At 37.1% G+C, this 27,381-nt stretch overlaps 1 protein-coding gene across 1 annotated transcript in view; it reads right to left on the bottom strand.

Moving 5' to 3' along the window:
- Window positions 1-27,381, bottom strand: part of SLC1A3 (solute carrier family 1 member 3) — a 66,841-nt gene that overhangs the window by 23,803 nt on the left and 15,657 nt on the right. The window contains exon 3 of the mRNA XM_086770053.1: window positions 22,291-22,428. Coding sequence (XP_086626179.1) covers window positions 22,291-22,428 — 138 coding nt within the window. The remainder of the gene's footprint in view (window positions 1-22,290; window positions 22,429-27,381) is intronic.

Raw genomic sequence — 27,381 nt, 5'->3', positions numbered from 1 at the left:
TGAGTAGTGAACCGTGTACAAGAGATATGTCAAGGAGCAGAGTCATGCTCTTTTCTTTATAAGCTGTTTTCCAGCTTGGTTTCCTATTATGCACTCTGACTGTGACTACACAGCCCCTTATTTTATGTTACTGAGTCTCATTCCTGCTCTTGCTTGTCATATAAATGACCTCTCAGCTTGAAAGTAGGGAACAGCAATTCCTCTCATCTTGAGCTCTAACCACTTGTGGCATGTATAGCAGCAAGCATTCAAAGCAGAGGGATGGCAGGTCTGAGTATGAACAAAAGCTATATGAGGGGGAAGCAAGTTCCCACCTCAGACAGCCCTTACTGGGAAGTTGCTGGAGTTAACTGACTGAAGTTAATGAAAACTCAGGAAACTCACAAGAGGGACACTCGGTACCATTCAGGGCCGAACCTGCAGAAGCTTCCAGCATACCAACAAGAATTGTATAAAAACAGTTTTTTAAATCTTGTTTTTAAAACATGAGAAAATGAAGGGGTTTGTTTTCTCGACATTTTAAGACATTGACAAGATTTCTTAGATCTGAATGGGACTCTGGAAGGGTCCTTAATGGAGAAGCAATAAAGTTTGCTCCAATACTTTCATTTGTCACAGGCCATTGTATCCTCAGTGTGTCCTTTCACAGCCAGCCAGCAAAACTCCCCTTGTCCCGCGGGAGATGTATGTGCCCCCTTCATCCTGCTTGCTGCTCCCTCCTCCACACACTGCTGGCTCCAGCACCTCTGCCTCCTCTCTTCCTCTCCCTTCCCCTTCCCCAGGGGGCCTGGGAAACTTTGCCGTGCCACTGGTCCCCAGGCACAGGGATGCCTTTAAGTTGTCAAGGCAACGTGGAGCAGAGCACCAGTAATTTCTCCCAGCGTGTGCGCACACACAACATGAATAGGAATGATTTTTTAAGTGTTGATGGGGAGGGAGGGAGGTGGGGAGGTAAGAAGGGAAGGGCAGAAAGAAGGGGGCAGGCGTAAGTCTGTAAAACTACAAGCAAACCCAAGCCCTTACCCCTGTCCTCTCCCTTCACTAACTCTTTCCCTCTCTTGAGAAGTAAGTGGGGAATCAGTCACACCGTGGGTGAAATAAAGACATAACAAGCAGTTCTCCCCAGTGTCAGGGCAGAAAGCAAAGCACTATGTTGTTCTTTAACAAAGGTGTTAGAGAAGAAATGAGAATCTTTTAGGATATAGTAAAGGCAGCAACAAGTAAGTATGTAATTGCAAGAGAAGGAGAAAGAGAAAGGATGCAGGGAAAAGGAGAAAAAAATCTAGTTAGGGCAACTTGTTAAAAATTCTGAATTGTTAGTGTGATAGTTCTGATTGTTCACCTGACTTGATCATGGTTCTGCAAGTTAGCATGAACTAATGATGCAGCAACTTTCCTGAATAGCTCCTGTACTATAGCTGGTTTTGGGTCAATTGTATTTTTTTATATTGTACTTACAATTCTAGATTAAAAAGAATTCTTGCAACTTCAGAACACTTTCTCCCTTTAATTAGCACAACTGCATCAACTGATTTTTTGCAGAATGGTCCAATGTCCTCAAGTCATAAGTTATGAGCTATTTGAGATCTGAGTTTAATCACATACCTAATTTTCCTATTACAGTACCTAAAAGTTTCTGACTGTGGGTTTTTTTAGAGATATATATTTACACAATTAGATGAACTATGGTCAGGAGCTGATATGACTGAGGACCTCTTTCTGTGTGTAAACTCGTCACCATAGCATTCTTGGACTTATATTTGTCGTTAACATTAATCACTAGTGAACACGATTTGCTGAATCAGAGTCCATCACTAGCAATTTTTAAATGGGTTCTTTTTCTTTACATTCCACAATAAGTAGTATGTTACTGAAAAACTAGACAAGTAGTAAGATTCGTTTTCTTTCTAAAAAAAACAGTCACTACTTAGGACTGATTCTGGTACTTTCAGTGATTTTATCATTTGACAGAGCAGGGGAGACTCTGTCACTGGTGGGAGGGGCTGTGCATGTGAGTGGAGGCGTATATGCATGGGTATAGTTTCAGCATGGAAACAGTTTAAATGCTCAGCTACTGCTTTTCATTTTGAAAGTCTGTTTCCGAAATTTTTTGCTTCCATTGAAAATCTTTTGGAAAAAATAAGGAGTTTATGTGTTTGCTTTCCTATACTAAAATTCTTGTGTTTGTAAAAAGAGAAACTAACATTTTGTCCACAATATTTTTAACCTTTGATTTCTTCAAAATTATTTTTGATGGAAAATGATGAAAATTTTAAGTATAGAGTAGAGTAGTTCAGTTGGAAGGGACCTACACCGATCATCTACTCCAACTGCCTGACCACTTCAGGGCTGATCAAAAGTTAAAGCATGTTGTTAAGGGCATGGTCCAAATGCCTCTGAAACACTGACAGGCCTGAGGAGCCTCTCCAAGAAACCTGTTCCAGTGTTTGACCACCTTCTTGGTAAAGAAATGCTTCCTAATGTCCAGTCTAAGCCTCCCCTGGTGCAGCTCAGAAGGATTTCCATGCATCCAGTCCCTGGATCCCAGGAAGAAGAGCTCAGCACCTCCCTCTCCACCTCTCCTCCTCAGGAAGCTATAGAGAGCAATGAGGTCGCCCCTCAGCCTCCTTTTCTCCAAACAAGACAAACCCAGAGTCTTCGGCCCCTCCTCATAGGACAGTAGTAATCCTCCTCAGAATGAAGGAGCCACAGGTTGAGAGCCCTGGTGCGAGCACTTGGCAGAGGAGCCACTGGCGCAAGGCTACCATCTGTGGGTGTATGGATGAACACCTCTAAGTCAGAATCCTGCCAACACATAGCTTGTTGCAAATATATAAAGCAATGAACGAGTTTTGTATGAGTGTGTACAAACAAACTGTGCCTTCTGGTCCTCATAGATATTGACTACTGGAAATAAAAAAGAGAGAATTTTTATGATCATGATGAATTCTTTCCTTCATCAGCATATCAAAACTGAATTGATGGCCTTTCTTTCTAATGTAGATTCTTATATGAATTTCCTTTAAATGTTTTGGACTCAGTCTTTAAAAACAAAACATTATGAACACAGCATCTTTTTATTACTAATTATTTTTCTGTTTATTTTTTATAATCTCTCTATTAGGAAATTGCAGTTGCTTGTTAAAGACTGCTATGGTGGAACAGCAATAATGGCAACTGTTGACTCAGGAGTGTTGCCCTAATTTTCTTTCTTTAATGTAGTCTTTCACTGTCCTAATGAAGCGGTTTTAAATGGGCTACTCCCGACCCCCTGCATCCACTAAGCACTGTGTGATGAGTAAACTCTCAGTGTGAGACCATGAGAACAATCCCTTTTGTGTATGCTGATGAGGATTTATGGAAATAAATAGCATTGTCCAAGGTCACTGTGAAATATGCTGACAGAAGAACTGTAAGGAAAAGCAATAGTTAGGTAAAAATAGTGGAAGTATTGCCTGAATTAATTAAGATGATTAAGCTCTAGAGCTTTATTCTGATAGCTGCTGAGCATGTCTTGAGTGATGCTGAGCATAACTGGAAAACAAAAGCTGAATAATATTTAAAGCTTTGACAATTGAGCCCTTCATAAGATCAGGTCCAAAATTAGTCCAAACTGTCAATTATTATTTTTAATAGCAGTAGCAGTAAAAGGATGAAATTGCAAAGAATAAAGCTAAATAACATTTTCAAAGAACTATATGCACTGGTGAAGTTAATTAATGTTAAATCAATACAGCTAATGACTTCCTTAAGCCACATGAAACACATATCTGAAGTATAACTCTATATACTTTTTTGCATGAACTGATGGGACAAACTGTCCCCAAATCTCAGTTTATTATTTTTTCCAGGTGCATTAAGAACACCAGGCAAATATCTCACAGGAAAATTAGCGGTTGTGTTTGATGCAAAATTATGTGACCGTGGTTAAGCCAAGTTGACTAATGAAACCAATGACTGGGATATAGTAATGCAATTCAGTCAGCCAATTAAATGGCTAAGAGTGGCTCCTGAAGGACCAGACCTGCCCCACAGCTCTGTAGTTCTGCCCCATCCCTTGCCACCAGAAAAGTATAAACTTAGGGATTGTAAGGTTAGATTTTCTGTCAGTTTTGTCATTCTGAACCACCATACTTATTTCTGATATTCATAGAGCATTTATTTTTAAATACATCTGAATGTGGTTGCTCAATACCTCTCAGTGATTCTGAAAGCTTTTGCACATGCAAGAGTACTCCAAACTGAACGCTGTACTCTTTCTGTTGGTCCCATATTTCTTGATGGAAACAGCCTAAAAATATGCTAGCAAATAGGTATAATGTGTGCGAGCTTCAAATATATTTCATCCATCCCCTTCTAACTCTTGTTAAGGAAAATATTTTGTAACTGACCATGTTTTTTTCATCGTTCACCCTCTTGGCTGCAAACACGTGCACTTCCAGCCACAGTTTATTCATTAGAAGGAAAATGTTTGTGAGACGATGGTAAGATAATGTCAGAACATTATTGGCCAGTGTCAATGGTAGAAGCTAGTGGCTTTATAGTGATTTTTACCTTTCAGTTAACCATGAATAATGAGAGAGTTGGAGCTGTTCAATATGGAGAAGAGAAGGCTCCAGGGAGACCTTACAGCGGCCTTCCAGTACCTAAAGGGGGCTTATGAGAAGGAGGAGGACAAACTTTTAGTAGAGCCTGTTGTGATAGGGCAAGTGGTAATGGTTCTAAACTAAAAGAGGGTAGATTTAGACTAAATAGAAGGAAAAAAAAATGTTTAGGGTGGTGGAACTCTGGCACAGATTGCCCAGAGAGGTGGTTGGTGCCCCATCCCTGGAAACTTTCAAGACCAGTTTGGATGGGGTTCTGAGCAACCCAATCTGGTTGGAGATGTCCCTGTGCCTTGCAGGGGGATTCGACTAGATGATCTTTAAAGGTCCCTTCCAACCCAAACGATTCTATGAGTCTATGATTATTCCTTTAAAAGAATTCTCTGTGTCAGGACAGTGCTAGTCAGTGAGGGCAAGGAAGAATTACACAAACCTCCCGAGACTGTGATTGTTGTTGCTAAATAATTTATAGACATCAAAGTATTACACCTCTGAGTAAAATAAAATATCTAAGTATGACATGCTTAGATGCTACATTAATTGAGTGTCAGTGATATTTGCATTACGACAGGAAATATCTTGCAGGAATATGCTCTACTGTTCTGAAAATCATAGTTGATTTAGTTTTTGAGTTTGCAGCAGATCTGGAGAACCAGCAGGAAAGTACATTTCCTGAAACTCACATCTGCCTGAGAAGGACCCTGCTGTGGGGTTGTTTAGATACTCATTTAACTCTTCACATTATTCCATCTTTTGCTCACAGTATTGGAATGTGCCAAACAATATGCTTTTTGAAGGGTAACTAGGGAGTAATTTATCTTCTTTATGTGTGCTAAGCAGAGCAGGAGGGAGAGGCAAGCAGGGATTCACAGCAAGCCATGGAGCAGTGATTAGTAACAGCTGACAGTCCCAAACCAAGACTCTCTTTCTTTGGTTACCTCATTGTAATAACAGAGTACAAAGGACTGACTGTCTTCGAGCCAAGAATCGGAGACCCAGGAACACAGAAAATAGCAGCTCACAATTTTTTTTTTTGTAACAAAACACTGCTGCTACCTGCACAGTGCAATTCTAAAATGACATCCTTTTATGTACAGACATTTGGACTAAGCTTTGCTGCAAATGGGATTCTTGTGTTGGGCATGAAGCCGCTTATTTTCTGCATCAGGAGTGCAAAAATGGACATATTTGCTTTGCATAATGTAACATGGTAAATTATTTCTATTTAATTAGGAAAAAAGTTAATTGTGATAGCTGATAAGCCAAAGCATATTAAGTTAGCTTGAATCCTACAGGACGTCATGTTACAAGACTGAAATACATATGCTAATGCTTGTAAGACTGCTACCCTATTCCCCAAGGATGAAAATACTAATTTTCACTTATTCTGAACATATTGCCAAAAATACCTACTTAAAGCGTGCAACACACCACATCCTGGCAAAATGGCACTGGTAGATATTTTTGCCTTCTGGATGGTGTTAAGCACAGTACTCCATAAAAATCCATAGTGCAGTTTCTTAAAATACTTGTGGAAGCTTTTAATCTACTAAAATGCTGGTCTAAGTTTTGGCAGACTGTGCCTGGAGTCCTTCACAGACATGTTCTTGTATGTGCAGCACTTACTGAAGAACATTCCACAAACATACAGTGCTTCCTGACTGGCTGTATACCATGTGATGAAGCTGTAAACTATTTACTATGCTAAATCCCTCCTGATCTACTTTAGCTACTACTGAAAAATTAATATGACGTACTTGAGAATACAGATTTGAGATTAGAGGTATCTGTAAAGAAACACTAGCTAGTAATGCAGTCTGGTGTAAAAATGCGTTTGCTATTACATCTTCAGTATGTGACAGATGTCTGAAGAGACACTTCTGTTGAATTACTAGAAAAAATGAAGTGAACATAATTCTAGTCAGGGAGGTGCAAGATTTGAAGAACAGAAAATTAAGGTTGCCTGTCTAAAAAAAGATAGAGACCTATCTCTATCTGTGTGCACAATGATGCGAGATTTGGGGTATGGGGTTGTACTGATCTGTAACTTGTCACAGCTGGAGGCATCAATAACTTGATGCTGGAGGCATCACCTTCTCACTCAAAATGGGATCCAGTGTTGTTGGCCAACCAGTTCTTGGCTTCTTCACTGAAACGTCCAATAACAGACTGTATTGCAGCAGTAGTGCCTTTTATTTGGATGATTGTACACTAGGATCTGACACCAGTTAAGTTAATTTTATAGAGTTCATGCAGCAGCCATCATTTGGAAAGAAGCTTTGCCCAGCTGGATGTGACTCAACTAAGATTTGAACTAATGGTAGTGTGTAACTAATGCATCTGGTAGCAACGTGGCCTTTGGATTTCTGGTTGGAATTTTAATTTTATCAGGGTTTTTAAAACCCTGAGATGATGATGTTTCTTTGGTAATTTAGCAATATTAAGGTAATTTGGAAAAGAATGGTGTGACATTGCCTTTAGGTAGATTCAACAAGACTTGATTTTTTTGAGTAATCTGAAGTTACTGTAGTAATTACCCACTCATGAAAGAAGCCTACATATTTTTTGTTGTTGCAGTAGCTGCTATCTATGCTTATGCCAGATTTACTAATAATCAAAATTACTCTGTCTTTTTTTTTTTAGAAATCTTGTCAGTGACACAACACTGATTGGTGCATCTGTGTCCAACTTAAAAGTGATAAATTTTAATTTTGTTTTCAAGCTAGCAGTTCATTAATCTGCTGCTGTTTTATCCATTGATCTTCCAGAGAATTTATCTGAGCTGCTCATGGAGTTGTCGCTTTCCTTTTTGTCTATGATGTTACACACCCTGCTGGTGTTTACATGTTCTTGTAATCCTTTTAGTTTATTACATTCCTTCTCATGTGCTACACATTTTTTTTCAGTTTGTACTATTTTGCAACAGTATATATGCTTCCATAGGCTGTTCTTCATGGTTTCACACTTTGCTGACTTTCCTCCTCTCACACCTCAAGTATAATTTTAATTTCTGCCAAGTTGTAATGCTGTCTGCATTCACATGAAGCAACATAAATCGCTCCATGCTGCCGTTGCTATCCTGCTCCCCGTATTGATGTAAAATTAGCTCAGTTATCTTTCTGTGACAGTGAAGTCAGCAATGTTGACATAACATCTTCTCAATCTGGGGACGTTTGTCTGGAAAGACATTACCTCCAGTACTGTATTAACTTTGGTGTACAAGCTAATATAGTGGGGACTCAGTCTCTCAGATAGTTCAGGTACAAATAAAATGCACCACTACGTAGTATTATCTATCCACATCAAAAGGAAATGCATGGAGCTCTTTCATGTCTCTAAGTCATTATTTGCATGAGAAATTGCAGAACAGTAACTAATTTGACAATACAAAGCACTTTTAGATTCATGTTTTTCAAAGAATAACATTAACTTGGATTTGATGATAAAAATTCTGCATATAAAGTTTTATATGGCATTAAAAAAAGAGATTCTTGTATTAATAAAGAATCTAGAAACAGTCTGAGACTTCCTGTATCAGATATAGAGAAGTCTATTTAAAGAGTGTGGGATCTAATGCAGACATAATTTGAAAAACTCTGTAGAAAATTTTAAATTGATGAACTGGCAACATTTTAGAACACCACTTATAATCCATAAGTTAGTATCTTAATAATAAAAAAGAACATCCTAATGCATAATATGATAAGCATTTTTCCATTTTTTAATGGATCATAGGAGTAAATCATAAAATAATTACACTCTAAATTTCCCCCAACAATTCAATGGGTAACAATCAAATCAACTTTAGGAAAAAAAATACTTCCTATTTGTGAATTTAAGGTCCTCTGGTAGTATGCTGTTTGAATACTAAGGAGTCATTACTTTAGCTGCAATTAGTCTATTACGTTTTAAATTGTCATTATAATTTGGGATTTTTTTCACCCAGTAATTTTCAGTAATGATGTTAAGGCTGTTCTGAGAACTCATTACGAAAGTGTGGAATTGGAGTTTCATGTGAACAGGCTTTTGTTTTCCTTCTTCTCTCTCATTTGTTTCAGTGACCTCTTGAACTCTGGGTCACTGATTCAGTTACAGCCTTGCAACATCAAAGCTGTACGTTTTTTTCTTTGCTTTCTCCACCTTACAGACTTGTAGGAAGCAATGGGAAGAAGTTAAGACTTCCTCTGCAATGCCTGACAGTAGCAATCAGTGCTTTTTCACAGTGTTATTGAGCTCTTTTTCAGGATGTTACCGTGCTAAGTACAGCTGAAAAATAGGTTTTGGGTTCCACAACTCAAATGTTATACTGTTGCCATCTGGGCATCATCTGCTGGCAGGCAGGATTGAGGATATGAATTTCTAGGAGAGGTCTGATGTACTAAAGAATATATAATCTGATTTTAAACTGGATGGAAGAAAGCAAAGAGGTTTTTTTCAGATCACAGTTACTACTGAACTTGATGTTCTGTAGAGTAGAAAAGAAGCCTATTTACTTTCTAATGGACTGTAAAACATCGTATCTTGAATTTGAAAGCCTTATTTTCTTTATGGATGTGGGCCTTTTGCACAGCTTCATTAGCCTTGAGACAGATATGAGCCAGGCTCAGTAAGCTGATGTTCTCTAACTTTGTTTTCAGGGTTTGGGGAGTTAAGACATAGTGCAACTGTAAATACTGGACAAAGCTGATTTTCAGTGCAAGAATGTATTCATTAATGAAATAGCCATTCATTAGGTGAACTCTTGACCAAAACCTATTTTTTCTCTAGCTCTGAAAAGAAACTATATTCACTGGAGAATCTCTGATGTTATCTAAATATTCAGATCTAAGTTAGAAGGGGGTGGTGAAATGTCAGAATAAAGTAAGTATGTAGCTTTGCGTATGAGTAGAGAGAAAATAAGAGAGCTGTTTATGGAGGAAAGAATCAGCACCAGTATGTTACTTCTAGTGCAAATACTGTATTTCTAGTACTATACCGTACTTTTTCTTGTCTACCACCAGTAAGAAGGTAGTGGTATAGTTGTCTGAGGATGAAAAGGTCTAATCATCTGAAAAAAAAATTAATTCTGTTTAAGTACCTAATTATTACAAACTCAAGACTGATCCTGAAAATGTGCTTAACTGAAGCATGTAAATAAATGTTTGTATTAATGTACTTAGTCCAAAAAACTCTTCACAACTAGTGATATGCTTGAAGCCCTTCAAACGCTTCAGTGAAGCAGAGAAGAAGAATATTGCTTGAAAATTAATACCAGATCTGGTAAATCCAACTACTCAGGATCTAAAACTCATGCTCTCAAAATACTGGAATATCCTAAAACTCAACATTTTTTTCATACAGGTTCTTTTTGTTGCATGATTCTTGATTTTTCAGAATGTAATCAGGATCTATTTTTGAGCTTTTCTTTACAGCCAGGGGGTGAGGAATTTAATTTGCTTTGATAGTTAACTTCCAGAGGTGGTGGATCTTTAAGAATAACACTAAAATCTGAAAGCTTCTGTTGGCATGAGAATTGAGCACTTGACTGTTTTCTTTATTTGCATGTTTCTTACTCATTATTAGAACAGAATTGCTATTCAATTGTGTGAAACTGTAAAGAATTTTATCTTTTCATTCCCACAGGATATGACCCCATAAACAATGAGACCTTTTTTTGCGTAAGTCTTTCTGTATCCTAGTAGTTTTTACTTCTCTTTGTAGATCAACAATGGTCTATCTGGTTTTGATAGACTCTTGAAGAGAAAACGGTCCTTTCAAGATACTACCGGCAGAAGGAATATACGGAACTCTTGTATCTGGGGAGCCAGGGAACTGAAATTTAAAAGCTTGCCATCCCAGGTGCTATTCTTGCTGTTTTGCTAGATATAACTATCTTCACAGTAACAGGAATGGAACATTTGTGGTGTACTAAACTGACCTGTTTTGCTAAGTGTACAAATCTGTGAGAAATCTATATTTGTACTGGTTACATATGTCCCTCTTTCAGATGGAAATGCCATGCTTTACAATGATGAATGCTTGGCAAAGATAAAAAATGCTAAACATACAAACTTTCTTGATCTGAGAGACACTGAGTCAGGCCACTCAAGAAAGGCCAGTCTTGAGAACAGGTAGGAGCCTGGAGGAGCTTCTTTTTCCCCGTTTCTGGAATTCAGATGGCACTTGCTGCCTTCCAGAGATGTGTAAATGGGCTTTTAGGTAAATTGCTTTCACTTTGCTGTGATATGTTTCAGCGGCATCATTCGGTCAAACCTGGAAAGATCAAGACCTAGAGAGAATCAAAGGAAAAAGGCCTCATATAAATGGGGAAAAGTGTCATCAAGCTGGGCCAAGTAAAATATCTGAGGCAGTGCACAGAAGTTGCAGAGTATGCCCAGACCAATCCAAAATTTCTGCTTTCTGGAATAAGCCATCACCACAAAAACAGTTGTTTCTGGGTCTGCTGGTTTGTCACAAGTTTTGCATCAAACTTTGGCAGTGTAACAGCACCCTGGACTCACTTGCATGAAGAAATTCAGATCTGACTGTGTACACCTGGTAAAGTTCACATGGAGAGACTTCCATCCAATTAAAAAAGGCTGGCAATTCTGTTCTAGGTTTCAGCAAACATTATGTGGTGTTCATGGCTGCTTCAGGCACTCATCTGGAGACAGCATTGCAACAAAGGAACAAGGAGAAGGCATTTTACCCTGTGCCAGCCACATCTCTGCAAACAGTTATCGACTCTGAAAAGGAACTTTGACACAACTGGAAAACAATTCCTAGCAACCAGGCAAGGTCTTAAATATTTGCATTAATGTATTTTTAGAGACTCTTCGTGCCATATACAACAGCATTGTTTGTTGCTTTTATTTCTCTTCCTCTGAATGGGAGGATATAGAATACATTCAGAAACAGCCTGGAAAGAGAGTAAAGAAAAAATGTGAACTAACAGCAGCATCTGGATGAAAGGAATTGTAGTTGCTGCAGGATCTGCTTTGTGTCTCTCTAATATGCACCTCATATCCCAGATGTTGCTGGTCCTTAGTTACATCTGTAGTCTCAACAAATCATTAGAGATTCCTGTCCCGAGTGTCTCTGTTTTCTCGGTCTTGTCCTCCGTCACCAATGAGAGCTGTGTCATGCAGCTGGATACCAGGATGAACAATTAGCTGGGCAGCCTTCCTCTTCAAGCCAGTCCAATATCTTACTGGAACTCAGACCCAAGGCTGTAGCTCTTGTGGTGCACAGTGGCTTTCTTCATTCTTCATTGCTCAGAACTCAGGTGGTGTGTCCATCAGTGCTATCAAAAGACAAATATCTCTGCCTCCAGAAATGATGATAATGATGGATCTGCCTTATAGAAGTTCATAATCCAAATACATGGCTAGAAGACAGCACGTAGGAGATTCAGCAATTAATTTTGATCATTAAATGGAAATAATATATTATAGGTCAACAACTGCTCATTATCAAAACATGGGAAAAAAGTAATGGGTGAAAACAAGGGTAGAGGACTTAATGATAGCATTACAGTCTCCTGCTTCTGAAATGTGACAACCTTCTGTGTGTGGTTTGGTCTGCAGTTGGTCCTTCTGCAATGATCTGTGTAGCTGATGCAGTGATTCAGAAAATGCTTTGTGTCAGTCAGATTTTACAGCATTGATGCAAGGATGATATGTGATGATACTGCTGGTGTACAAGTGCTCCCACTAATGTTCCTGGTGTCCCCAAAATGCAGCCTCAGGAACTCTCTTGATTAGATTCTTCTGGTCTTCAAGAGCAGTTATAGCAAAGACAAACTGACGAGGAAGCAAATATAATGGAGTTGTGCTACATTCATGTGTAGGAAATGGGGATGCAGATCATGGCGTTCAGGCTGGAGTTAAAGAAGTGAAAGGAGTTGGGGAGTGAAAGCTGTTAAAGCTGGAATGAAGCCTCTGTGTACCTAACTGTCTCTGGGTGTAACTCTTGTTTTCAGGCTGTTTTCTGTCATACTTTGATAATGGCTCTGGCTCTCACACTATTTTTATTTGTCAGCTTCCCAAGAAGTGGCATAATTAAGAGCTGCTGGTATTGTGCATAGTTCTTTCCTTCTTTCTTGACATATCGTTCACCTTATCTCTTTTATTTTTAAGCCTAATTTCATGTCAATGGAGAGAATTTACATTTGTTGAAGGTGAAATGATTCTCAGATCCTGGAAGAGTTTTTCCTTGGTTTTGAACTGGCTCTTGAAAGAGCTATGTGTGTGTCAGAAAGCTGACACTGTTGACAGTAGTCATTGCCTTAGAGCAGTTGATAGGTGCAATCTTAAGAGCTGAAAACAGAGACACCCCTTCAATCTGATATGAAATTCTATGGAGTGCAAAAATAACATAAACCTATGGGAAATTGGTTAGTCTAATGGTTGGCCAACCCATTTCTCTGTCTTCAGCTCTACCTAAAAACAGATTCTTACTGAAAGACTATGAGAAACAGAAAAAGGTAGTGTCACTGCCCTTGTTTGCCCTCTCTGTATCTAGCCACCAGTGAGGACTAGGACCTTCCTAAATTGCTTGTTCCCCAAATTTAATAGTCAATGATGTCCCCATTTGTGAACTCTCTAGTTTCATTTTGAAACTATTAATTTCTGGCTTGTGGCACTGTACGACACAATTTAATTGTTGCTGTGTGAAAAAGTATGTACTTTTCTTTATTATAAATGTGCTCCCTAGTTACTTCATTGGACACCACATATTTCCTTTATTATGAAAAATAATTATGAGGTATAATAATAAATAGTGACTCTATCTAAGCCTCTACAAATGATTCATGATTCCTGTGGACTTTTATGGCAATCTTCTATGATTGTACCTTTTTCAGGCCAAAAAGTTACAGTCTGTTTAATCCCTCCTTGCATTTTACTAGCACTCCATTCCACTAGTAAGCCCTGTCACCTTCTCCAGCATGTTCACAGCGAGTCTTTGAGAACCCTTGTCTGTGTGATGGCCAACTGAGAGGTTGTGATGAGGTGTAGTACAGGTGTAGCACGTTCTCCTTTCCCAGGTGTATTACTTTGCACTTGGCACCATTCTGGTTCATCTATCACGTTATCACAGAGTCATTCATTATTGAAAACATTGTTCCTTACAGTTTCAGTCTTCAATATCCTGAATAAAATGCTTCCACTCAGTGTCCTAATTCCCAAAATGCTGAGGAGACTTGTTTTTGCATTTTGGAACGTTTTGCTGTACGAAATAGAAACCCAAGTCTTTTCCATCTACAATCTAATGTAGCAAATTTTACATTTTGTAATATTGTTGAGTTTTTAAATTTTCACATGTGCTGTTTTTCTGTAACCAACTCACTTTTTTTTTGTATTAAACTAAAAAAAATATTGTTTTGAGTTGTCCATAAAATATTTTTAGTCCTTTTGCCTTTGATTGAAATAGCGACGTTAATAAAGAGACAGTGTGTATTTAGAATGGTCTGTCAGTGCTTAGGCAAGATGCTTTAACTCTTACATGTTCTTCCAAATATTTTTTTGCTTTTTGTTTTGCCAGAGGCTTGTCTGTCAGCAAGCAAAGTCTTGATGTTATGTATTTGAACTAAGATGAAAAATCAAAACTAAGTCTTTGTGGATGGGAGTTTGTTATCTATTATCAACTCAGTTGGAATCCCATACAGAATGCAAACTGAATAAAGGTGTGCAACAACCTGTTACTCAGTACTTAGTGAAACAACTAAAAGCAGTGGTCCACTAAGAAAAGCTATATTTTGCAATGAAATTAAAATTAGCCTTTAATTAAGGACTTCTAGCAAACTTGAATGTTTTTAGAGGTGTTTTTTAGTTTTGCTCCCTTTACTTATTGCAGACTTTGTTCTTGAACACCCTTGCTGTTTGTACATTACTGCTTGTAGAAACCAGGACTTCAGAAACTACACTGCTGCGTACTTTCTACTTTTGGATGCTGTATATCATGCTTAGGTTTTATTTTTTAAAGTATAATAAAATTGTATTTTATATAGAGTGTCATTATATGCAAAAACTTCATCTCTGCTCTTACTGCATTTTAATTTTTAGTGGGATCTGTGTTCACTTAAAATTGTTCTCTCAGGCTTTTGTGAAGATAGATTGCTGTGTATTTCCTATTGCAAAATTGTTTCAGAAATGGTTCAGAATTGAGTTATATTTTCATTTTATGGTCTTTTCTGTAGCTCCTCGCTTTTAGCATTTGCATAGATTAAGATATATAGCATTTTCTGAGTAAGAGGTTCCACCCAAAGCTATATTTATTGTACAAATATGTATGGCATTTCATTATGATTTTCTAACATCCATGCCTTGCACAATGCTTTCTGACTTCCAACTGGGTATAGTTTGTTTCCTCCTGGAGCACTTTCTATACAAAAACTTGTTCAGGAAACATATTCACGAAATCATTGTGAAACTGGTTGCCAATACACACTGAATCTGCCTGTAGTTCTTTTTGTGTTTTGACTTGAAAATTGATGTTTCTAGCTGCTGAATAGTTTCCAACTTACCTTTTTTTTTCTTACTGATTTTCCAAAATGTAGCCGCCTGCTACTTGAACTCATATTTTTAACTTCTAAAAGCTTTTGTCCAAAATACTTATGGATTGTGGACATAAATCCTACATGACAAAAATACTACATGACATAATTACTAAACTTATCCTGCTCACATTCCCTTAAAGACTGTGGAGGGGAACAGTATAAGAAGGTTCCAATCTTTTCATCCTTGATTGCTTGGCTAAATAACGATTATTAGAGGCTACATGCCAGACTTGATAGACATTTGTTTTATACAGTAGTGCAGGTACTGAAGAGTGCATGTTTAAAGTAATTGTGTGTATAACTTCCATGTTTGTATACTTTTAGCTGCTGTTGGCCAGAATCTACCATAAAGATGCTAGCTTGAGATGAGATTGTTACAGAACTTGGATCAACACCAGTAATATTTTTTCAATTGTTTCTTTATCCCTACAGGAAAGTCCATTTACAAGATGACTGGATCTTTATAAACGTAGTAACTTGCTTGCCCACATTTTTAGCCAGTCTTGGTTTTGGAGACACACAAATCAAAGCATGAGTTTTCCTTTATTTATGGAAAAAAAGTCTTTGGATGTTCAAATTAAATAGCACCATCGTCCAGTTATGCAAATTGCATATGTAAATACCTATATGAATGCATAAACTGCTGTGTGCATGAAATGTGCAAGTGCATAAAATTAAAGCTTCCACGGTTTAACAACTTTAACATGCTTATATAGTATTTGGTGGGGGAGAAAGAGGGAAGAGTTGCCCATAAAAGAAGGTAGATTACTTTAAAAATAACATTTTATGTGTGAAAAGAAGGCATAAGTGAAAAACAACACACTCCATGTTCATGGATTGGGTTACCCATAGCGGGCTTACTATGGTAGGAGATATCTATAGCATTCCTCTGTAGAAGGCTTCCAATATACAGGTAGCTCAAATACACTGGCAATCCAAAAGGTGCTTCACTCAGAGAATCTGTCAGTTCTCTTATTTTGCCTATAACTAGAGTCAACTGAGATCAGTGTAAAACTTCCAATTGTTTTGATGGATTTTGATTACTTTGACTTCTAAAATAATTTCTTTGGTATGTGCAAAAAACCAGAGAATTCTGGGAAAATCAGACAATTTCCAATTTTTAGAATTAGGAAAATGGATTATTTGCTCTGATGAGCAGCTAAATTGAGCAAACACCACTTAATTGTTTCTCAGTGTTCATGTATGAACTATATGGACTAAATCAGGAATGCTGTGTTTCTTAAACTGAAACACAGAAGAGTAAGACTGACTTTTGTTAATATTTTTGGCTTCCAGCTTTACTCTGAGTCCCCAAGATGTTGCACAGGCACTGGTTATAGGTCTATTCTGCCAAAATGAATCAGAGGGAATTACTGCTGGGCTCTTCCTTTTTCTCCCTGGGAGAAGGATAATGCTGGTTCTACAGCATTTGTTCCCCTCTCTGGAATCCTGCTGAATGAGAGACTTTCCATCTGTTGAAATTACCATAAACGTTTGTGGCTGATATGAGACAGCACCTGGGGCCTTTTTTTTCCACAATAAACTTGTCAGCAAGCAGACAGGAGAACACTGGGACTGCGTAGAGACCTCATGCAGTGTGGCTCCTGCTTCCACAAACCTAGACACAGAATGGATTCCCAGCCTCTTTTTTTGAAGAGGTGATGCACAGGTCTCTTTATGAGACCTTCGTATTGTGTGCTTTCATGTGACAGGTTACGCTGAGCAAATTCAAAATTCTGGCCCTTTATGTTTACTGCTATTAATTTAATAAGTTAATAACGTGCATTACCTTTGTCAAAATGAAAAATGCTGATAATTTACTAAAGCATAGATGTTTTGATAAGATTTAATAGCATTTGCATCCAGTTACACTTGATGTGTCAATTACTGCCTTGTTCCAAATACTGGAAAGGCAAATATACAACCTATTTTCTTAAATTTAATAACATGAGGCTGTAGTATTTTCTAGAATTATGTCTCTATAGAAGACTGAGTACAGCTGCTGTCTGAATGTGGGAGGCTGTGCTGTTGTATCACAGTTCCCTGTCACCCAACCTAATTTAGGTCCATCACACCATATGCTAACTTTAGGAGAAATTTTTTTTAACCTCATGGCTAACACATTCCTGTTAAACAGTTGTATCTAGTAAAAAAAAAAATGGTCTCTTTATGCATATCTGATTTTTGGTGATATCGTCATAGCTAACTGCAAGCAGTTGCTAGGTAACTTTCAGTGTAGTATTTCTACAGCGACTGTCTCAGTGATGGACCCATATACTATTCTTGCTGTAATTATTTGCTTAAGTTTATTTCCCTCTCTATAGTGATATAACTAAAATAGCTATATACAATGTGTCTGCAGAGCTATGACAACTTAATCTACATGTCTCCGCTAAAATTTCCATCATATGTATTCATCTCTGTTTCTATGTCACAGCATTAATTTTCCACATTTTACATCCATAAGTTGCTTTGGGCAAAATTTGGGTTTTCAGTAGTTGAATCCGTTCATATCTAGTTGCTGTGTTTTTCCTGGTTTACGTAAGAGGTGGCTTGGAGACTGTTTAAAGTTCTGCTGTTTCTTTGAATATTATTTCATTATAGGTTATTTCAAGCAACTGCATCTGCAACTTGGCTGTTAATTGTGATCACTACTTGTGTTTTATTTTATTAATTGAGTCACTTTATGTGCCTTTGTTTTTACCTCAGTGACGGGATAGACCATGTTAGAATCATAGAATAGAATCATAGAATGGTTAGGGTTGAAAGGGACCTTTTTCTTTGTATTTGTACAGAACCTTGCACAAAAGATTCTGGTCTGTTATTAAGATGCATTCGTACGAGTTAGTGTTACTCACATTAACAGTTTGGACAAGCATTATCATCTAATACACAGTGCTGGTGTTCATGGTTGGGGTCTTTGCCTGATTCTGTTACTGCTATCCTGCCGTATAATATTTGGTGAACCAGCAGACCTTGCTGTTTTGCTGTGTCTACTTTCCCTTTCCAGCTTGATTTATGTTAGGAAATAAACTAGTTTCTTAGTATTTATGCAATGTGCAGCAAAAATTAGTCTCAGATCTTGACTGGGCTTTTTATACTTTGCTATACTTCACCAGACAAGGATATTTGAAAGAAATGCACAGAATTTATTCCTAGTTTACCTGCATTTAAAAGTAGTGGTCCCTGTACCACTAAATTCCAAACTTCCAGAACTTTGGGGAAGGACAAGGAGCTTATTTTTTAAACTGATCTATGACCAGAATTGTGTGAAATATTTGCAAATAACCCTTATAAAATTTCTCTAGCTTTAATATTTGTCACAAATGTTATGTTCCAACTTTTTTCCAGCTTTTTGTAAAGACTGGTCATGAATAATTTTTGCAAATGTGATTTCAGGAAAAAAAACATAGTTTGATTAAGAAATGGTACCTTGTTCTGATGCCCTTGAATACAGTGAATAACCGAAACACACAGAAAAATCTTGTGGGCTAGTTTTAAGGGCTGGAACTTAAATTCCTTTATGATGTTGCTGTAAAAGGTTAACAGCTCAAAAAAACTGTAATGCATAATGCTCTTAATGCTGGTGCAAATCTTGCAGTCCTTGCCTATTTCATTATGAGTTGAATTGTTATCTATACTTATATTTTTATTTTATATACCTTTTAGGGATAATGCACATTTTAAAATAATTATCTAAAGAAATTTATTTATGTCAAATGCTTAAAGTTGTAAGGAAATAAGAAATTCTAAAATATTTTTAACTCCCATAACTGCATCAAATTCAAACCAGAAATGGAGCAGAATTTTCAGCCCTGTGTTTGTATAAGAATTCAGGCCAGATTTGGACATAAAATAATCCAAATGGGAATTTCATCTATTTCTTTGGTTATTTATGCTGCCTCTCATATACTGTGCTTTAATTTTGCCTTTGACTTTGTAAGAGATACTGGTTGGGAATGCTGGCTTAAAAGTTCTTCCATTTGAAAGACTGTAGAGAATAAATACCAACATAGAGTATGCAGATAGATTTGTGTCTAAACCACAAAAGATGAAGCATACAGATATTCATATAATCGTATTTTCCTATAAACAGTAAAAGACGGTGAAAGGTGTGCAAATAAAATCTATTTTCTCCCATGTAGATGTTAGTACATGCCTAGTAGCATACACATCAGAAGATAGAATCTGATGGAGAAAACTGCATACTTGCTTGAGCCACATGCAATAATGGTAACTCATAAGTGAAATGTGAGTAAAAACCTCTGAATATGATTCTGCTTTGTTACTTTCATGAAAGTACCAAAACAGGCTATAGAGAAATGTGAGTGTGTTGGCTTCACCTTTTATTTTCCCAAGAGTCTGTGAATAACCATCAGAACTGTTTACCTGGATAGCAGAATTCTTCAGTTTCTCAGTTTAGCTTTCATTTGCATAATAACCCATAGCTTCTATAATTATTGCTTTGTTTTTATTGTTCTAATTTCTTTGACATTGACAAAATTTGTGAAGGGATGTAGTCATCCCCAGCCTATTTCTAATACCTCAGAGACCATATGTTCTGATATTGTCGTAACCAGTTACATTGAGCATATTTACATAAATACGACTAGAAACCCAGAACATCATATCTGGGAGACACTGTCATGCCTGCAAACAGCAAAAATATTTTTTCAGATCATTTACAATCAGAAGAAGCAATTATATTATTAGCATGCAAGACTTCCCCAAGAGAATCTTTCTGAGTTTGGTTAAGAAGCATCCACTTTACTTCGCTGAACAAAATGCAGGAAGTAAGAGATTTGGCTCATGGATACTGAGAGTGGTCTTAAGGCTGACTTGAGAAGTACAAGACTTTTATTGAATGAATTATCCTATAATGTGTTAAAAAAGAAACCAGTAGCTATATAAAACAGCATAGTGGTACACCTGTAAAGGCTATGATTCATTATTGTTTAGATATTCAGTAATACCTATATATTTGAGTATGAGAGTTCTGCAGCAAATATGTAAAAGTATTTTTTAAAAAAAAAAACCACAAACAATTTGTACCCTAAATGAGGTATTGTTCAGTGTAGAAAACAGTTTTCCCACAGTTTTTAGAAATAAATTGGGACATATATTTTAATCCCATGAAAAAGATATAATCCTGTTGTATAATGATTTTTTTTTTAAGAAGAATTAAATCTGTAATTTTGTGACTTGCATTGAGTTTTTTCTGATTGTTCCGTGCCTAACTAAAGAAGTTTAAAATGTTGTAATTCACCTTAAAAATTACCGTCTCTACTTGAAAGGGAAACTCTAAGAATAATCCATTTAGTACTGCAAGGCACTTGTATGATAATAAGACAAATCTTATAAATAAGATTTCTCTTTGCCAAAAGCCTTTTAATAATAAAGGAAATTATTGTTATGAAAAAAAAAGGGCATAAAAAAGGATAAACGGCTCCAAATAATCTAAAAGGGAAAAAAAACCAAACCAAACGTCAAAAAGAAGGGTATTGTTTGAATCCAGAGGTGGAAGACTCTTTTCTGAATAGAATTAGCTGGAAACTCATCGTCTACTGAGACCTGGTGATATAGAAAATGGGCTTGTTTTATCAAAAGGCCAGCTCCTTGTGATGCTTGTGACTGTGAGGTGGATTTGCTGATCTTTGCCAGAACAAAGAGTTTCTACTTAGAATTTTGAAAGTAAATTCAAATCCTTGTATAGGATGATCTACCTAATTTCCTGTTTTACCTTGAGCTCTCTCAGGGAACCAATATGGATGCAGAATTACAAAGGAACTGAGCAGGTAATTTCTCCTGCAATAACTCATCCTACAAACTGGAGCAGCAGTGCCAGTCTCAGCTGACACTGAAGAAGGGTAAATGTCTCTCCTTTTCTACTTCTAACAGTTCTTCTAGCAGTGTTCAGCCAACCTGGGGAATTCTGCAGGTGAAAGGGACAAGAAGACAGCAAGGAGATATGACATGTAACAGAAATATACACTGGTTGGGAATAAAACCTGTCATTGTTTCCCATACAAAACTAATAAATTTATCTCTAGTTTCAGTGTGCATTAAGCTTTCAGTAGCCATATAATGTGTATGCGTAGGAAAAGCTTTACTTTCTCCTTGAAATATGTGAAGGCAAATGAAGTTGTGACTGTGAATACCCTAGTTTTCTGCTTTGGTACTAACAGCTTATATACATACATGGTATCTTCAGTGTCTCTGAAGATGGGGTCTGTGCTCATTTACATTTGTCAGAAGAGATCTTAGTATTAAAATATTTGAAAATTGAAGAAATAGAGAACAGCTTATAGTCTCTGGATCCTCTGACAGTTAAGGTAGTGTATTAGGTGTTTAGAGCCTGGGATTACAGCAGATGGTTTTGATTAAGTTCTCCAAGCTGTACCAGTGGTTTGCTGATAAACCAAAGTCCATGCTTTCTCTTCTTTAGATATTTAGTAGGACAAATACATCACAGTGCATCCTGAACATTCATGAAAAATCTGAGAGTTCTTCCGTGAAACTTAGGTGAAATGACAAGGCATACATCATCACATGAAATTAATTATTATATCTCTAGCTCAAGGAACAACTTAGTAAAGAGGGCTTGAAGCTTAATAGAGTTGCTGACCAGAAGATAGGAAATCAGAACTGATGGGATGAAGTTTATTCCAAACTATCCAATCTGTCCCATTATCATGTATTTTTAATAATCTGTTGCTAAAAGATTAGGAGGTAGACAGATGGCTTACAAGCATGGGTTAATGCCCACAACCAGTAGTTTAAACTTTCTTGGGTCTTGGAATTATTTTTCTGAGATGCATTATCTTTGATAACAGTAGACCAGTGTAAAGGAAATATCTGTTCAGAAAGTAGAAGAAAGTGGAGTACAGAGTCAGCTTCATAGCAGCTACATAGAGTAGCTTGTACAGTTACTGAAAAAACGTTACTGGGGAAAGCATATTTTAGTTACTTTGTACATTAATTCAAACCTTTTGTTACATTGTCTCTGAAGCAACAATAGCAAAAGTGTCTCTTTCTGCAGGTTATAACACTTCTAGGACATTGAATGTTCATTTGTTTTGTGATTTGGTGCGTGCATCTTTATAAAATTATTTAAAAGGAAAAAAAAAAGTTTCTTTTCTTTTTTTTTACCTGTGACTAAGCTGGATACAATTAGTGGCAGGACCAGCATTTGCAGCATTCTCATGAGTAGTTCTCCTGGAAATGAAAAGTACTTGACTTCTCGATAGCTCATCTTATATGATCGGAGAGAAAATCCAAGGATTACACCTGAAGAGAGGAAAAGGATATCATGACTCACTCTTCTAAAGTAGTAGTAACCTCTGAACATGAAGGTCTGTGCAGTGCTTTCCTTACATATCTGATTGTAACACAGTTTTTATTGTGCCCTGCGTTGCACTCCTGATTTGCTCTCTCAAATATCAGCTGCTATTATGAGTAGTCCTATTGAAGCCATTAAATTATTTTTCACTGTAACAGATTCAGAAGGTTATTCATGCTGCTATTTTTAAAAACTGGATCAACGTGAAAGGTTAAAAATCTTGAGCGTTAATGAAAAGGAAACAGTCCCTGCTACAGCAGCCTAGTGCTTTGACTTCAGTGATTTTGAGTGTAATCCTACATCCAATGCCCATAGATACTAACTACCACCCTTCAGAAGTCTTGTCCACGCCTGTTTACTCAGTGGGGCTTGATTTTAAAGATGTGCTTCAGATCAATGAGATAACCAGGATAGACATATTTGGGAATCCCCTTGCAGCTAGGTCTTTACACAGCGAAAGAGCATCAGGAGGTAAGTGGCTTTACACGTGCCTACCTTCAGAACACACGTGCTTGCAAAGAAGCAGCTGATTGGATCTGGTCTTGCTGGATGGTTAAGTGGGGGGTTTCAGTGTCTGAGGGAGTAGGGCAAGGGAGTGCTTGGATCCATGTATCTTGCTGGGAACAGATAAATGGAGCTTGAGACGTATTTACAAATGGAAGCCATAGATGGGCTGACGTGTGGCAACCTAAACTTCTCAGCTAGAACTTTGTAGATTTTGTCCTGTACTTGGCACCAACTGCTTTATTTGTTTATCTTGTTAATTATTTGGTTAATGGACACAACTGCTTACAATTTACTGAATGTTAAATGGTTTGGTGCCTATCTGATGTAGTTCTATCTCCAGCCAGGATCTGGAACACTCCTTAACCATACTGATGGTGAAACTCAACTGTGCCTCCTTCCCATTCCTGACTTCATGTCCCTCCCCACTGTCTGGTACTAGCTTTTGTGCTAATTGTGACTGTATATGAAGCTGAATCAGAGAATTGATCCTGCTGCAAAAATAATTTATTTTACTGGGTTCATTTTCAGCCAGGTCAATTCCTTGAGGTAATTTGTTTGTATGGCTGCACAAATGTTGGTACCTTCACAAGGCAATAGGTAGAAATGTGCCTTGGAGAAGAGTGAGACTGCCCTTTTTGGCAGATAGGCAGACTTAGGTTTCCTAAAGCATTTAATGAAGCTGTGTCCTCAGTAATGTTAGGCAGCAGAGCATGCAAGCTCGCTTCTTGATCCTGTTAGAACTTGCACATGGCTTGAAAATGCTGTAACATTGAACACTTCTAGAAACTGCTAGTTCCAATTCTTAATCACTTTGTGGTTTGTTTTTTTTTTTTTTTTTAAGATCATATTTTAGATTGGTACATCCCCATACAGCAGATAATATCTTCGTGCCAAATTTGCTAGCTAAAATATGCTGTTATGCCTCCTACGCCAGCTTATTGCCATCTGCTGATGTAAGGAAACAGCCGTAACGCTCGTGTTAGTGACCCCTGTCTGTCTGAGCCTGCTCTTAGGGACTTAACAGGTTGGTTAAGTTAGAGAAGTCCAGAAATGTCTTGTGTAGGACAGAAAATCTTGGTGTTACAGGAAGAAAAGTGATTAGAGCACAGTTGGAACTAAGCATGGAGATCACACTACGGAAGAGAGCGCTGGGACTAGAAAGGCATTTGTTTTAGTCTCATTCATGTTCTGTAGACTCAGGTAGTCAAAGTGCATTTTACATAATTTTTACATAAATTATTTTTTTAGGTAAAAGTAGATCATAAACCGCACAGAGGAAGGGCCTCTGAACTATTCTTGATTAAAAGACCTGCCTTAGAGTTTCCCTTCTTTTCAGTGAGGTTTTAAATTCCACTGCAGTGTTACTGATTGTTTTCTTTTTATATGAGAAACACATTTCTCAGATATAAAGAATCCATCAGGACCCTTTGTTTCTGCACTTAATGAGCACTACATTTTGACAACTGGATAACAAGCAAATAGAGCTAGACCAGTTCCTTACTTAGGCCACAGTCCTGCAATTAGTTCCACATGGATTAATCTCTGCAGTAGTACAAAGCCTCACTGAAGTTGGTGAGGGTTTCTGAGGCTGCTATAAGAACTAGTCCGTATGCCATACTATGGGGGCTTGATTATCTGCTCCGCTACTGTCTGAGCAGTACAAAGCAGCCCAAGAGAGAATCAGGGCCTGTGTAGGTGGCTGTTTGAATGAATATTATTAGTAGTGAGAGTAAGTTTCTGAAGCTCCATGTAAACCTGTTGAGCCAAAAATTATTGCTTTTTTTTTTTTTTTTTGTCCTAAAGTGCTCTGTGTGTAATTACACGGTTGCCCAGCACTGGTAGTGTATTCTGGTGAACAGGGTCAGCACCCATAGTTACTAGTTCTGCAGTCTTAATCTTAGCATTGCTATTAATTTATGTACAGTCATGTCTTAGCCATAAGAACCTTTCTCTGACTCAGTTTCCTTACTTGTAAGATAAGTACAGTAGTAGTTGCTTCACAGATGTTTCTGAAAATTAATTGTGTTCACAGTGATCTTAGCAGCACAAGAAGGAATGTAAGCAATTTTTTTCCTCATTGTAGTCTAATGAAAATGGAACAGCATGGTGTTACCAGTCTGTCTTGATTTTAGGATATATGGAGGTGAAACTTTATTTTCTGTTCTGAGTTTAAATATCTAGGTACTGGGTATTACATCCTGTCTGACGAAGTTTTATTAATAGAAATTATGAACTTGAAGCAGAAAAATCGAACTTGGCATGGTAGCTTTGACTTCTTTGAATTCACTTCTCAGAACCAACATTCACAGGTTTTAAACAGTGAGATAACAGGACACAATGATGATTTAAAGATGGACACAATGACAAAGTATCAAAATAAAACTGGGAAGCCAGACTTCGTAGGAGGTAATAAACCTTTGGAAGGTGTGCACTGTTTCAAAAACCATCCACATCTCTGTGTGTGGTAAGACTTGTAATGCTTAGCACCCTCCATGATCAAAACTAAGAAGATTAAATACTGCAGCTTGCCTTCCTCAGTAAAAGTTTCAAGTTTCTGATTACTTCTGAAAATTGTCATGAAACAAAGCCTCGTGTGAAACAGGCTCCCACAACCTGTTGTGCAGGTTTCTTGCTACCCTTTGTAACAGAAAAGAACCACTAATCAACCCTATCAGAGCCTGGCTTCTCAAAGGGTAAATGGTATACCATTTCTGCACTTCAGGGAAGAGTAGATTTCTCAACAGCATTTGTTAGGCTTTTTCTGGACAAAAATCAGTAGTTCTTGTTTAAGTTAAGGGGCTGAATTCCATACATGTGTATGGTTGTATAATAGAACCATATTGCTGAATAATTTATACAGTTCATAATGAAGAGGCAAATCAGATTAGAGTTATTAAAAAATTACTGTGGTGTTCTTATCAATGATATAGTCAAATGTATGGAAAATTTGATTTGCAGATAATCCTCGTGACAATCAGAACAGTCCTTGAACAAAGACACTTTATTGCATTTTTATACCAATGTAGATGTTAAAAAAAAATCGATCTGTATGAATACAGCGAAGAGAGGATTTAGAACTTGAAAGGAGCGAAAGGTGAAAATAAATCTGACAGTGATGGGAATGGGATGGAAATGGCAAAAATGGCAGATACGATTTGGGATTGCTTATTCCTAAGATAGAAAGACATTGATGGATGACCTGGAGTTTTCACTTCTGGAGGCTGCAGAAGCCTACAGCCTTCTATATAAAATTTCTTAAATGGATTAAAATCAAAGTGTGAAGAAGTGAGCATTAAAATCAAGTTCTGAAGCAGCAAGACAAAAATTAATACTTTTATAATACTAATTTTTTTTTAAAGAACAGATTTATTATGGAGATTGTTCTTATTTTTTGTTTATTTGTTTTTTTTTAAAAAAAAAAGTTGTAGTGATCTACCAGAGTATAGTCAACTTATATATAATTTCCTACATTGAATTTGAAAATGAACTTTAAAATCCTTCACAGAGAAAATTAAGTTCTTAATTGTGTTGTGAAATGTCGTGTTCTTGCCGTAGTAGAGAGCTGTTTCACATGATTCTTCATGTTGCATAAATGAAATAGGTTGCACACCTCCATATGGGTTTAAAACACCACATCACTTAAAAAAAAATTGAACCATAACTATTAGAAGATGAGAAATGGGGCTTTACACAGATCTAAATCATCATCCAAGAACTTTAAGGAAGCTTAAGTCTATCCTCCTCCTTGGCCTACTTAGAAGATTTAGATATAAAAATCTAATAAGGAGAAAGGATTGATTTTTTTCACTACTTCAAATAATTAATAATTTTAAGATTGGCATTATGTTTTCAAATGAACAATAGCAGCAGTTTTGTTAAATAAGTGAAGTCTCAATTTCTGAAATGAATCCTTATGAGCTTCGGGTCACTGTCTTCAGAAACACACAGGAATTAAGACCATACCATTATCTGGATTTAATAATTTTTTAAATGTCCATACTCTCTACTGTATTTTCTTGCAGTAGAAAACAAGTAGAAAATCTATCAGTTTTACTTCTTAATTGATAAAAAATCAGTCAAATATATTTCAAGAAGTAACTACTGGGTAGTATATTAATGACAGTGCAAGAGCTGCTCTTCTGGTTTAGTGCTTGCCAGTTTGAACAGAATACACCAGTAACAGTCACATACACCTCTGCTTTTCACTAGTAAATCTCAAAACACTGTAAAATGAGGTCCATATCAGTATTCTTTGCTTAATAGATGCAATACAGACTTATTTTTTCTTTTCCAGCAGGGAAGAGAAAACTTCATAATAACTGGAAAATAACATCTTAGAGTGGGTAGAACAGTGTACTGAAGTAACAGCTGTTAATAGTGCTCTTCCAGAAAAC

This window comes from Chlamydotis macqueenii, chromosome Z (genome assembly GCF_036417535.1).
Source record: "Chlamydotis macqueenii isolate bChlMac1 chromosome Z, bChlMac1.mat, whole genome shotgun sequence".
Classification (NCBI taxonomy): Eukaryota; Metazoa; Chordata; class Aves; order Otidiformes; family Otididae; genus Chlamydotis; species Chlamydotis macqueenii.
The sequence above is the reverse complement of the archived record's forward strand: the minus strand, read 5'-3'. Positions and strand labels throughout refer to the sequence as shown.